Raw genomic sequence first — 14915 nt, forward strand, 5'->3', positions numbered from 1 at the left:
AATTCGGCCTTAGCTGCCTCAGGACAGGGCATGAGATTTTGCTGAAACGTTTTGTAAGTGCAAAAAGGTTTAAGGATTTGATTTGTAGGCCATGAGGAAATGTGTTTCCAGGGAGACAGGGTGGAAGTAAAGGTGAGTGTGTCTTTAAAGGATAGATGTTATCCTCCATCATTAGAGGTCTCGGGACTCTTGTGATGGAGGTGACAGTGCCTTCCCTTCTCCCTAGTCTTGTGTGACAGACTTTTCCTAGAGAAATAGAACAGGTCTACAGTACCAGGTACACTATGCCTCCCATGGAGCAGACATCCAGTCCAATCCAAAGCTTGGCTACCCCCATAACCTTCATGTCTCCATTTTTTCCTTCTGGAAATTCACTGTGTTAAGGTCAACTTTTTTGGCTTCTATAAATTCTATAAATTATAATGTTGGAACTAATGTATTTGGGCTAATCTTAGTTGAAACACACACACACACACACACACACACACACACACACATATATATATATATATATATATATATATATATATATATATAATTAAAATTTGGAAATTATCCTTGAGGTAATCATGTGGATAAATTGGAAATGGTTTTCTGCAGAGAGGGATTATTACTGACTGTCTTGTGACCTGCTGCCACAACTGACGTATACAGTGCCAAGCAGACAACCATCAGAGTTTGGACTATAGAACATTTAACAGGGAACATCTGCCTTTTCCAATGAGTGGATTTCCCTGCAGTTCACAGGGTTTCCTGGGCTGAGAGGGGTTGCCAAGGTTACTCAAACTCACAATATCCTGTGCGTGAGAATGAGGGTGCTGAGGTGAGAAGTTCAGATCCCTGCTCCACTGTGGTGTGACCTGGGGCACCCACATGTGACTGTGCCCCCGGTTTCTTATTGGTAGATTGGAGCCTGCCACTCTGACAACCTTGTAGGACAGCCGTGTGGAGTCAGGTGGAGGTAGGCTCCATTGTCATTGATCAGTGATGCCACGCTGAGCACATCATCTAGTTTTCAGTCTGGTCCTGAGGGGTTGACTAGGCATGCTGCACATGCCAGGGTTTCCTTGTTCAAACACCGGCCTCCTTTGCAGGTGTCTGGGATATCTGGGGACTGTATCATTTACCTCTCACACCTTTCCTACATTCTCTGGTCCTGTGGTAGGGACGTCATTCTGCTTCTCTTTCCCAGGCTGTACTCTGCTGTTTTATGAGACGTACGGAAAGAATTCCACAGACCAGAACAGCGCCCCACGGTGTGCCCTCTTCGCGGAGGACAGCATCGTGCAGTCTGTCCCCGAGCATCCCAAGAAGGAGCACGTGTTCTGCCTGAGCAACTCCTGTGGGGACGTCTACCTTTTCCAGGTACTGCTGCTGCTGCTTTGCAAATGGAAGGACGAGGCGACGGCACATGAGTGACTGAGACCAAACAGGATTAAAAAGGAACTTGGACATGAATTCAGCAAATGTTCCATTATGCTTTGGGATTAGGATGTGAGCAGGAGACTGTGGTTTCTCGTACCTACCCGTGCCAAGACCCGGCCATTCCTATAGCGGGCATTTGTCAGGTCCTTGTGAAGTTCCAGGCTATTGCCTGTCATATCATGTGAGGACAAAGAGAAAATACTGTGCTCTGTGCTCTGGGTAACACATGACTTAGAGAGGGTAACGTCCAAAGAGTTTCAGAACTGAGATCTTTTAAAGAAAGCCTGGAGATTGTAGCCAGGGAGCTTCAACAACTCCAGGAATCCTAGTAAAAGTCAAAGAAGTAGCTTTTCAGATACACTAGACCCTCCTGGACAAGTGTTTTGAATGTGACCGCTGCCTTTGGATAATTAATACCCAGGGTATCTGCCACTGGGATTTTTAGCAATTTGATAGCAATGCCTAGCATGGTGGTGAGTCCTGCAGATTTTCTGGTACCATTGTTGAGCACCTGTGTCTTCTTGGAGTACTTAGCCAACTTCTTGACACTTTGGACTTTGAACAAGTAGGTTTATGAGAGTTCATAGAAGTGAAGCAGGGTGGGGGGTAACTCACACCTGTACTTGGGAGGCTGAGGCAGGAGGATCACTGTGAGTTCAAGATTATCCTGGGCTACATAGTGCTTTCCAGCATAGCCTGAGCTACCCAGAGAGACACCACCACCAACAACAACCAAAAGACCTTATAGGATTGCTTTTCGCATGAATGTGCTGTGTATGACATGATGTCACCTTGGGTTGATAGACCCTTGTTTTCTTTCACTAACTGAGAGCTGTTTATTCGTTCCTTGCTTTTCTGATTGTCACACTTACATTTTTTTATTTCCTTTTTTTTATTTCCATGATGACATACCCTGACAAAAATCAACAAGAAAAGGTTCATTTTAGTTCAGGATCCTAGGTAGCAGTCTATCACTGTGGTGAAGTTACTCTGTGTGTGTGTGTGTGTGTGTGTGTGTGTGTGTGTGTGTGATGTGTGTCCGTGTGTGTCCGTGTGTGTCCGGTGGTTTGAGGCAGCTAATCATATCATATTCATAGTCCAGGGCAGAGAGAGAAACAAATGTGGGCATGTGCTCATGTGCACACACACACCCACACATCATACACACTCACTCACACCCACACATCACACACACACACACACACACACATCACACCTCTCTCTCTCTCTCTCTCTCTCTCACACACACACACACACACACACACACATCATACACTCACACCCACACATCATACACACTCACTCTCACACACACACACATCACACACACACACACACCACACATACACATGGTGCTGAGCTCACTTTCTCTACTCTGACACAACCCAGGACCCGAAGTAGGGAAAGGTGCCCTTTACTTTCAGCCTGGTCTTTTCATGTCAGTTAAAGCAGTCAAGATAATCCCCTGTAGACATGGCCACAGGTCAACCTTATCTAGACAATCCAGTCTTCATGGGAAATCCTCAGCTATACCAAGCTAGCAGTTAGAAGTAACCAGCATGGGCTCTGCAGACCTTTCTGCTTAACTCTTTTTTTTTTAACTTCCTTTTTAAAAAAATTGTTTATTTTTATTTTATGTGTATTGGTGGTTTGCCTGCGTGTATGCCTGTGTGAGGGTGTCATATCTTAGAGTTGTAGACAGTTGTGAGCCGCCATGTGGGGCTGGGAATTGAACCCAGGTCCTCTGGAAGAGCAGTCAGTGCTCTTAACCTCTGAGCCATCTCTCCAACCCCTCTGTCTAACTCTTTATGTTCTTCTCTCAGAGTCTTTGAACCTGAGTTGGGTGTTTACATTTGGGAAACTAAACTTTGTGTTTTGTGAAGAGAGCCCTTGGGGTGTGACGCATGAAATCTTGGTCTTCCATTGTGGAGAGAACTTCTGTGCTCAAACAGTCTCAAACAGTTCCTCCATCCCATGTCTAGTCCACAAGCCAGACAGATCTGGAAAACTGGGTCACCGCCATTCACTCGGCATGCGCGTCTCTTTTCGCAAAGAAGCATGGGAAAGAAGACACGGTGAGGTTGCTAAAGAGTCAGACCAGGAGCCTGCTTCAGAAGATCGACATGGACAGCAAGATGAAGAAGATGGCGGAGCTGCAGCTGTCCGTGGTGAGCGACCCCAAGAACAGGAAGGCCATCGAGAACCAGGTACCAGTGACTGCCTGTCACCCCACAGCTGCCTACGCACACTCCCGAGTGGGTTGTCCCCTCCCTGCTCTGTTCTTCCCTCTCTTGCCTATTGCACATATTGATATAGCTCAGAGCTGTGTCTGACTTGAGAGCATGAAAAAATAATGATGAAATGTGAATCTTATTTCTAAGGGATGTATGATCTAGTTAGAAAGCAAGCCTGGAAAACATGACAATGAGGAACGTTCTAGAACGGGCTAGGTTAGGTGAGCCTCCACGCAGTCTTCAAATGCTGCAAGAGATCGCAGGGTTGAGGTTGGGCTGGGAACTTGAGGAACTGATGAGGATGACTTCCTGGAAGGAGATGGCCTTAAGACATTGTTGGATTATGCACGGGGGAAGGGGCCGTTTGGTTTGGGGCAGATGTAACAGAGAGGTGGCTTGGGGCTCCTGAGCACCCTAGCATAGAAGTGTTAGTTGGCATGATAAGTACTTGGCACTGGGTGGGATGGATGCTGGTGCCATGTCAATGTCTTTCCTGTAACAGAGCCGGTAAACTAAGTGGATTATACACAATGGAAAGTTATTGTTTGTGGTTCTGGAATCTGAAAGTCCTCTATCAAGGCATGAGCATGTTCCATGGTAGATGGGGACGGCTTCCCTGTGTGTAGGTGATGTGTTGTCTTGCTGTCTTCTTCTATGGTGGGAGGAGCAAAGCAATTCTCTGTGTTCCCTTCCTAAGGACACTGATGTCATTCCTGAGTGCTCTGCCAGAAAGCCCGACTCCCCAGCTCTGTCACCTCGGGAATTCAGGCCTTTGACGTGGAGATCTGGGGGAGACATACCATTCAGACCATATGGACTTTGACTCTAAGGCTTGGGTGGGTTGATTGTATCCTGTTGTCGTGAGTTAGGTTTTAAATGTCCCCGAATGTGTTGAAGGCTTGATCTCCTTTCAGCAGGGTTCACAGGAGGGACCTTTAGGAGGCCATTGGCTCACAAGGACCGTGATGTCATGGATGAAGTATTAAAAGTAGTAGAAACGTTAGGAGCTGGGGCCTAGGTGGAGGAAGTGGTAAAGGGAAGGCCTGCCCTGGAAGGGTTTATTTTGTCTCTGGCCTCCTCCTCCCTCTCTGCTTTCCAGCCACCGTGAGGTGAGTAGCTTCGTTCTGCCCTGAGCATTCCTCCATGTTCTGTCTCACCACGAACCCAGAAACAACACAGCCTGTGAACAGGCACTGAAACCTCAGAACCTTGAGCCAACGTAACCTCTTCTCTCAGCTGATTTTCTCAGTTGTTTTATCACAGCAAGGGAGCGCTGACTGCCTTCTTGGCGCTGCAGGTTGGAGGTGGATGTAGTGTTTTAAGTTGAGGAGAAAGAAAGCATGGTCAAAGTAGCCATTCTGGGAAATGTCTTTTGAAGGACAGATTGGCTGAGGAAAGACAGTGGGCAGAAAAGTGGCAATGGATATTTAGGTACAAAGGGACATAAAAATGCCTGTGAGTTTAGTTAGAAGATGCCGGAATGCAGTTTTCTGTGATTCTATAGAATTTATGCTGCTTAATGGAACGGTTCGTAGGGAAGATGCTCCACGTGATCAGAGCGGCTGCTGGCAAAGCCCAGAGGAAAGCAGAGGGTGGAAGGACTTGGGGTTTTGTCACAGTGACAGGCGCTCCCCACCCGGAGCCCCGCTCACCTTCTCTCTGCTCTGTCCTGCTTTCCTCTGGGAAGAGCTCACCTGGCACACGGGCATAACCCAGGGGAACAAAACCCATTGTTCCTCTGCTCCAGCACACCGGAGCAGTGTTTCCAGAGGAAAATCCCGGGAGTTGTCTCAAGCAAAGAGAAAGACTTCCCAGGTAGAGGTAGAGTTGATGTCCCAGGTAGAGGTGGAGATGCGGTCATGTCCTTGTGCGTCTTCATCCATTGCATTATGATAACTATAAATCTGTAGTCTCCATCTTAGAGTGTGGGTTTTTAATTTCACCTGAGCTAGGATTGCTTGTGAGTCTCAGGCTAGCCTGAGCTACAGAGTGAGACCTGGCTCAAACAAACAAACTAACCAACCAAGAGAGCAAATTGAATACCTTAGTAACCTCTACTGTATGGGTGTGTCTGAGAGTGCCCTGGTAATCACTTTGAAAGCAAGCCAAGTTAATTTAATGTCTTGGTGTATTTGATCAATAACTAACTCTACTGCGTCATAGGGTAAACTATTTAGGGCTCTTGTTAGGTGAATAATTTGCTTGACAATTTGCTTTCATTTTCTCTTGCTTTTCATAGTCTCATGGGAGGCCTCTTGAGCACACAGCTTTTGGATACTGATTTGTCTTTGTTGTTTGTTGATACCTTTGGTCCAGAAGTTATCCTTAATGCTTCAGCTTGCAAGAGCCTCTCAGTTATCTATGTGTGCAGGGTGTGTCCTGGGTTTAACGCCCAGATCCCACATGTCAGCTCATCTGTGATTCCAGTTCCAGGGGACCCGATACCCTCTTCTGGCCTCTGTGAACACTGCACACATGTAGTGCATAGACATGTAGACATGCAAGCAATACACTCAGACACATAAAGTTTAAAAAATGCCAGTGGTCTCTGCCTATAAGTACATGCTCTACCCTCTCTCTCCCTTTCTCCCTGTCTCCTTTCCTCCCCCTTCTCTCTCTCTGTCCTTCCCCCTCCCTCTCCTTCCCCCTCCCCCTCTCTCCTTCTCTCTTTCCCCCATATATTTTGTTGCATTGTCCATAGTTTGTGAATGATTTCTGGACGGTGTCTCATTGCTTCTGATCTCTGGTAGGCAGAACTTGCTACTATATAGCGTTTTACATAAATATGAGAGTCTTGAGTGGTTAGGTGGTCCAAAGAGGAGCTCTTCGTACAAACTGGGATCAGCAGAGCCTGTTAGTGTAGGCCTATAGTCCTCCCAGCTACTCGAGAGGCTAAGGCGGGCAGATCATAAATTGAAACCAGCCAAGGCTGCACAGCAAATGACTGGCCACCGTGGGCGGTTTATGGAGACCACGTCACAAAGAAAGGAAGTCAGGCTGCTGTTGTAGCTCCAGTGTAGAGCATTTGTTAGCACATGCAAAGGTGCAGGCGTGTTATCCCCTGAGGCCCACTGCCCACTCTTTGACGGAGTCATGTTCGTCATTTTGAGTGTACCCTCCTCCTACCACCAGCTCTTCCCTCTGGTTTGCCTCACCCCTGCTGTCAGCCCTAATCCCCGCCCCCCTCACCACCCCTCCCCTACCTCCTCCACACTCTTCCACACCTGCCTCACAGTGCTCTGCAAATTCCTGATGAGAAACTCTTTGGTTGAGCCTCAGAAATTCTGCCTTAAAGTCATCTCACCACGTTGGAGGTTTTTTGTTTGTTTGTTTGTTTGTTTTTAAGGTCATCATGTAGTCACCTTTCCCCAAAGGGTCCTTCGGGGAGTAACAGGAGTCACAGACAACGAGAGAGCCATTTGCTGTCCATTAGCTGGACCCAAAGCTAGAGAAAACCAAGTGTGTTACAGGCATGGGTTGGAGTCCTGAGGGTGCCCGTGATTTTCCAGGTTCTTGTGCCTCAGAACAAAGAATAGGACCCAGGCACACATGGGTAGAGGTAGAAATAGAAGAGGTTATTAAGAATAAGAAAAACACTCCTGAGGATGATGTAGGTCGGAGGGTGTTCAGCCAGGAGCGGGTGTGCCTATAGGTATGGTTCACACCGCACCCACCTGTAGATGTAACCAACCGTCTTATTAAAATAAGAAACACAGAACCAATGCAAAGAAGAAAGCCAAGAGGTCAGAGCTAAGAGCCTTACCACCTGCTGCAGCTAGCCTCTTCAGCCAAGAGACCTCTCCGAAAGGGACCTACTTCCTGTGTGTTTGTCTTTATATAGTCTTTCTGTTCTGCCTTCTCATTGGTTGTAAACCCAAACATATGACTGCCTCGTCACTGCCTGTATGTACAGCCCTCCAGGTCTTCTATGGTATGAGATTAAAGGCATGTGTCTCCAATGCTGGCTGTATCCTTGACCACACAGAGATCTACCTAGCTCTGCCTTCCAAGTGCTGGGATTAAGGGCGTGTGCCACGAACACCCAGCTCTGCTATGGCTTGCTATTAGCTCTGACCCCCAGGCAACTTTACTTATTAACATACAAATAAAATCACATTTCAGTACAAATAAAATACCACCATACCCACCTTCTGCCCCTTTAGTGTATTGCACTCTTCTCAAACGTGCTCTGCCCCTAACACATACTCTGGTGTGGAAGTATCTAGTCTGCTGTTAACTGGATGATTCATACGTTAATGTTGATACGTCTTTCTCCAGGTCCCTATCTTTTTCGATCATGTAACATTTCTCCCAGAGACTCCAGAAACTTCAGGTCTAGCCACCGTGTGTCCTCACAATGGCAGACCAGACGGTGTAAGATGATGTCATGCGAGAGACAGATAAAAATCTCTGGGACAGGATCTCTTTGAAGTTGGCGGGTGGAGAAAACGGTTGTCGACGCCCTTCCCTGATAGACACTGTGACACTGTCACAGTGACAATGTCTGTGTTTCATGCTGCTGTGGAGGTCCCACGCTTTGCTGAAAATAAACCGTGCTACAGTCCTGGCCTCCGGCCTCCGGGCTGTTTCACAGGGCAGATGATGCAACTTTCATTTGAGCGTGTCCAATGTGCACCAGAGCCCGCTGTGTGTCCTCATGGGGAGCGCCTTTGAAGTCCTAAGGGAGGAAGCACTGTAAATTAAGGCCAGTTAGTACTTTACTTTCCTTTCCGTTTATTATTTCAAACAAGTAAATCAGGACAAAAGCCTCACCACCCTTAGCCAGTCTTGGCATCCTCCCAGACGGCTTCCCCTCCCCCTCACAGCCTGCCTCCTTGCGTCCCCTTTCCAAGAACTTAGGGGTCTGCCCATTGAAGAGTGGGCTGGAAAAGGGGTGCAGGTATGCTACCAGCGCTGCTATGGTGTCTGGAGGAACGCCACGACAGGGGCTGTATCCATTGCTCCAGCCTTAGTGTGCCATGAGCATCCCTTTATATATTTACATAAAGAGGATCAAGAAGGATGCGTTGTGTTTAGACATTTGGAAACTATGGTGAGGGGGCAGTGTGGATGAAGCCTTGAGGATGTCATGTGACCTGTGGGGGGGCACAATTTGTGGAGTAGAATGGAGAATAGTCATGAAGGGACTTGAGGACAAGGCTAGTTGATGAAGGTGCTGTGCACAGATATGGACTGTCTTTAGTGGGCAGCAGGGAGATGTTGGAAGTGTGATGGACAGCAGACCAAGTGTACCCTAGTTCCGTGAGCTTTAATTTAGTCCATGCTCCAGGCTAGGTACGTGGTTAGACCAGGGGGCGCTCTGTCTTGAGAGTGCCCTCCATCGGGAAGGATGGCAGAGCTAGGCCTGTGGTTTCAACACAAGATGATGAAGTCAGAGCGCTAGAGTGTCATAGCCCCGGGGAAGGCAGCAGGGGGAGATTTGACTTCCTCTGTGTTCTTGGGAAACTTCCTGGAGGAGAGACCATCTGAATTCCTTCTCGGAAATGAGGTGTTAGCCAGAAAAGGGATGGAGAAGGGTGCCCTGGGCGGGGTGATGTATTTTCACACAGCCAAGAGAGTTCACAGGTAACCAGCACATCCAGTTAGGAGGTTTCCTGGTTTCAAAGCCCTGCGGCATTCCCGTGGCTTAGATGACCCTCCCTCCACTCTGGCCTTCATCCAGGTGCCCACTTTGCTTGTTCCTCTTCGACGGCGTCTCCATTCCTATCTGATTTCTGGGGACGCAGAAGCAGAGAGGCCTCCGCGTGGTGTGCATACATGCCGCCTCCTTCCTCCTTGTCTCCTGGATCGCCCTGCACGTCCCATTTCTCATGAAGGCCTCCTGGCTGCTTCCCTTCATGAGTGCCCTGCCCTCCTCACACAGGTTCTGTCTTTCTCCCTGCTCAGCATGCGGCTTTCCAGTTGTCCCTTGTGGCCCCACCTGCCCCTGCTGCAGGACGCAGCCCCTAAAGGGCCCCACTGCTCACGTCTTTGGTTATTTTCTGGAGGTGGTGAGGGAATGGACACCAGGCCCCATATTAGTCACTTCTCTTGTTGCTGTGACAGAATACCGTGTGGAGCCCATGGAAGGGTGCCTCTCACCTTTCGGGTGGCTCCCCCTACCTCAGCTGATCTCATCTGAGTAACCCCTTAAAGCAGTGGTCAGGACTTTGTCTCCTGGGTGATTCTGGATGCTGTCAAGTTGAAAATTAGCAGTAGCTATCACAGGCCCTGAGCCAAGGGTCTTACTTCCTCACTGTAGGAAACTCAGCTCTTCTCTGAGTCCCCCCCTCCCCTTCCCTTCTTTACTCCCAGCCAGCAGGTCCCTTCCCCTGCATCCCTCCCTACTACTTCCCTGTCTGGTTGAGTATTCTGATTCCTTCTCAAGCCACAGTGGATTTGACTTTCTCATCTCTCTACCCCGGAGAGATGGGTAGACTGCGTCCACTTGAGGGGTGGAGGAGCAGACCCTTAGGTGAGTGGGGTCTCTGATAGCCCACAGCTGGTGAGTGGCTGAGCCGGGAATGAACCCAACTCTGCTCTCCAGTGGTCAGCTGCTGCCCAGTGGCATTTCAGTAAAGCACACGCTGCTTCGCTTGCTGACTACATGTGGGATGGGTGATTCTGAACGAAGGAGAGACGAACACTTGGTTCCCTGGCTCCCGTAACTTGGGGTTTCCAGTTTGCTTGGAAGGAAAACTTAACTGGCTATGAAACGGGTGACTTTTATCTCCAGGGAAACAACCAAGCTGGCTGCTGGACCATGGCTTGCTGTTCTAGCCACTTGTCAACTCTGGTAGACCCTCGTCACTGGTTGGGATCTTTTTTTTTTTTTTTTTGTTTTTCGAGACAGGGTTTCTCTGTGTAGCTTTGCACCTTTCCTGGAGCTCACTTGGTAGCCCAGGCTGGCCTCGAACTCACAGAGATCCGCCTGGTTCTGCCTCCCGAGTGCTGGGATTAAAGGCGTGCGCCACCAACGCCCGGCTACTGGTTGGGATCTTTAGTGAACGCAGGTTTCAGTGTTTGCAAAGCACAGCGTGGGAATTTTTTAAATTCCTTCCACCAAAAAGGAAAAAGTAAATGATCTTTTAGGCCAAGCCTAGTAATGTACAGTTGATCCAGATGTTACAGCTGAATGACTAGATGAGAGAAAATACTTTCCTAACAGGGCTGGTCCAGCAGGGATGCTCCATCTTTCTTCAAATGCGTCACGTCCTCCTTTGCCTCATCATTATTTTCATTCCCAGGCTTCGTCTCCTCCCTTTCTTTTACAGCCGTCCAAAATATCTCTGAGCTCATTCACCGACCATGACTTTTTACCAACAAAGAGGAAACTGGTCACTGAATTTATGTCAGTGCTTAGACCTAGGATTTTCCTGTGTTGTGATTTCATCATTAAAAATTTCCCTTTTCGTGGGATGGGTGAAGTGGCTCAATGGATCTAGACTAATGACCTGCGTCTGATCTCTGGAACCCGTGTGAAGGTGGAGGCAGAAAGCCAGCTCCCGAAAGTTGTCTCTGATCTCCACACATGCAATGTAGAACTCAGGTCCACATACACACACACACTCTCACACACACACTCACATAATACACACCACACACACACACACACACACACACACACACCTCTCTTACACACATACATACTCATACACACTCACATACATACACACATATACATACACACACACTCTCACACAGATACACACACACATACTCTCACACAGATACACACACACACACATCACACACATACACTCACGTAATACACACCACACACACACACACACACACACTCTTACACACATACATACTCATACACACTCACATACATACACACATATACATACACACACACACTCACACAGACACACACACACACACACACACACACACACACTACCCCTTTTATGGTAATGAAAAGCTTCATTCAAATGGTTCCCCTATCTCTTGTACCATCCATGTCGTTGCTGTGTTTTGTCGTGTGTGCTACTAAACGGAGTGCTCAGTGTGTAGAGGAGGCTTTTCACTTCCATGTCTAGATAACTTTTTCAAGAACTTTTTCCCCCTGGACTCAGGAGGACAATAGGTAGCTGAAGAGGACCTTAAACACCCGATCTTGCCTATACCTTCTAAATGCTGGGCTCACTGGCCTGCACCACGATGCCCAATCTGTGATCCAGCCCAGGGCTTTGTGTAAGCTACTAAGCAAGCGCTCTGCTGACTGAGCTGCACCCCAGAACTCTCAATGCATTTGTTTCAGCTTGTAAGAGATGGATGAAGAGAACTTAGAGCAGTGGTTCTCAGCCTGTGGGTCGCGACCCCTCTGGGGGTCACCTGAGACCATCGGAAAACACAGATATTTACATTACAGTTCATAACAGTAGCAAAATTACAGTTATAAAGTGGCAATGAAAATAAGCTTATGGTTGGGGGTTTACCACAATGTAAGGAACTGTATTAAAGGGGTGCAGCATTGGGAAGGTTGGGAACCATTGACTTACAGGAAGTCTGGGGACTACTCCACATTTTAAATTTTTGGAAAAGACTGGATGGGGGCAATGTTCAGTGTTGGAAATCTTTCTAATGACCCTTTATCCAGAATGAATGACTAACATATAAGATATTTTATCTGGGTCTCTGTGAAGGCTAAATAACAGGCAACAGGAGATGCCATTGGTACTGAGGAACTCTGTCACCCTTGATGGAGTCCAGTGCCCAGTGGTCACTGTTTGCTGTATGGAGATGGCACCAGGGTCTGTGGAATGCCAACTTTCAGCCCTGCTCTGAGCCTTGTGTTGGCAAATCACCTGTGTCTGTTGATCTGCGTGCAAATGGAGGTCACATTTTATATAAACCGGTGATGGTGATGTACTGCAAAGACTGGAGAGAGGTCCCTAAACAGATGCCATTTGATGGTGTTTCTTTGCCAACTCGTGACTCCTTGTTTTGAAGAAATACATGGCAACTTCTGTTGTATAAACATCTGTAGCTGCTTTAAGTTTTTCAGATGTACAGGTGGTGTTGATTCCCCCCAGACACTGAACAGCAGTGAGAGCTGAACATCTACCCTGTCCCTGAAGGGCACTTGCTTGTCATTGTTTTGGAGAAGTTCTGATTAAACAGGTCACTGCCATCGTGCATGCTGTGTCTGTCCAAGGACAGCTCATCTGGGAGAGCAGTGGTTCTAAACCTCCGTAATGCTGCACCCCTTTAATACAGTCCCTCATGCTGTGGTGCCCCCCCCAACCACAAAATTACTTTTGTTGCTACTTCATAACTACAAATTTGCTACTGTTAGGAATCGTAAAGTAATATTGATATGCAGGATATCTGATATATGACCCCCAAAGGGGTCACAACCAGAAGGTTGAGAACCATGACAGTAGAGGCTCTGTGTGTATAAATGGGAAGGGAAATGAAGCAAGAGAGACCCATGTTTCACTTTGCATCCCATGTTAAGTCAACGTAGTTTAGTGTTGTTCTGTAACCATCATGCTCTTTGGCATGTCACTGTATTGTCCCCTCTCCCCCCAGCTGCCTTTGATTTTGACTGTCCTGATGAAGTTTGTGTGTGTGTGTGTGTGTGTGTGTGTGTGTGTGTGTCTGTCTGTCTGTCTGTCTGTGCGTGTGTGTCTGTGTCTCTGTGTGTCCCCCCATGTGTCCGTCCCAGTGTGTTTCAGTAGGAGGGTGTGAGATATGGGGATCAGAGGTGGCAGATTGAAACCACACGACTCAGCTGCTAGTCACTTTTCCTTGAGGGCTGAGGAAGACACTGCCCCTGCAATCTGAGCAGCACAGACTTGTAGCTTAGGTCGAAGTCATCTCTCTCCTTGCCATTTCAGATCCAGCAATGGGAGCAGAATCTGGAAAAATTCCACATGGACCTGTTCCGCATGCGCTGCTACTTGGCGAGCTTACAAGGCGGGGAGTTGCCGAACCCCAAGAGTCTCCTTGCTGCCACCAGCCGTCCATCCAAGCTGGCTCTGGGCAGACTGGGTGTCCTGTCTGTTTCGTCTTTCCATGCCCTGGTAAGTTCTGGGGGGAGGCTGGGTCAGTGGCTTTCAAAGAGGCTTGACTCTCCCCAGCTGGCTGCTAACATCCAGCGACTGACAGGTAACTTGACAAGGTTCACAGAGGCTAGGTACAGGGACCAGCATGGGAGACTGTAGTTACAGTTTCTCGGATTTCTAGGAGTCTAGCTGTTCGTCGGAAGTTACTCCATATTCTTATCTGCTGGTCTGTCCCTTGTCATACTCTTGGGAAGGTGGGATCTCTGAGGAGTGGTCCTAGTGGCTGAAGAAGAAAAAGGTGGATTAAATGTCTGTAGATGTAACCAACTGTCTTATTAAATAAGAAACACAGAACCAATGTAAAAGAGAAAGCCAAGAGGTCAGAGCTCAGAGCTAAAATCTCACCCTTCCTCCTGCGGTGGTCCTAGCTTCCCAAAAGAGAGCTACTTCCTGTGTGTACATCTTTTCATAGTCTTTTTGTTCTGCCTTCTCATTGGTTGTAAACTCAAACACATGACTGCCTCGTCACTGTCTGTATGTACAGCCCCCCAAATCTTAAAGGCATATGTCTCCAATGCTGGCTGTATCCCTAACACACAGAGATCTACCTAGCTCTTCTACCAAGTGCTGGGATTAAAGGCATGTGCCACCACTGCCACACTCTGTCTGTGGCTCTAATAGCTCTGACCCCCGGGCAACTTTATTTATTAACATACAATCAAAATCACATTTCAGTACGATTAGAATACCACCACAAATGTCCCTTAACCTGGGGCTGGGATGATAACTCAGAGAGTAAAGTGACTTCTTTGCAAGTGTGAAGACCTGAGTTTCATCCCTAGATCCTCTACTTGGAGAGCTTCAGGCCAACAAGAACCTATCTCCAAAAAGTATGACAAAAAGAAAAAAAGATGGAGGCCTAGGGAGATGGCCCAACAATTGTGAAGCAAGAGGAGAGGAATTCTGATTTGAGTCCCTGCAAATGCTCGGTGGCCATGGCTTCCCACCTGTAATTCCAGCCTCTGGAAGGAAGGATCCCTACAGCTGAGCAAGTTGTCTAGCCAGACTAGTAATAACAATGAACTCTGAGTTTGATTGATATTCCCTGTCTTCACAGAACAAGGTGGAAGAGGAATCGGGGAAGATTCCTGATGTCAACCTCAGGCCCCCCACATGTGCTTGCACACACACACACATGAACATGCATATGCACAGGCACACACATCACATACACATGAAA

The 14915-nt window shown here is 47.8% G+C and overlaps 1 protein-coding gene across 2 annotated transcripts in view; it reads left to right on the top strand.

Moving 5' to 3' along the window:
- Tiam2 (TIAM Rac1 associated GEF 2) overlaps positions 1 to 14915 on the top strand; it is a 213185-nt gene that overhangs the window by 112315 nt on the left and 85955 nt on the right. For both annotated transcript variants that reach the window (XM_028854061.2, XM_028854064.2), the window contains 3 exons: positions 1193 to 1365; positions 3408 to 3632; positions 13508 to 13693. In XM_028854061.2, coding sequence (XP_028709894.1) covers positions 1193 to 1365; positions 3408 to 3632; positions 13508 to 13693 — 584 coding nt within the window. The remainder of the gene's footprint in view (positions 1 to 1192; positions 1366 to 3407; positions 3633 to 13507; positions 13694 to 14915) is intronic.

This window comes from Peromyscus leucopus, chromosome 8a, assembly GCF_004664715.2.
Source record: "Peromyscus leucopus breed LL Stock chromosome 8a, UCI_PerLeu_2.1, whole genome shotgun sequence".
Classification (NCBI taxonomy): domain Eukaryota; kingdom Metazoa; phylum Chordata; class Mammalia; order Rodentia; family Cricetidae; genus Peromyscus; species Peromyscus leucopus.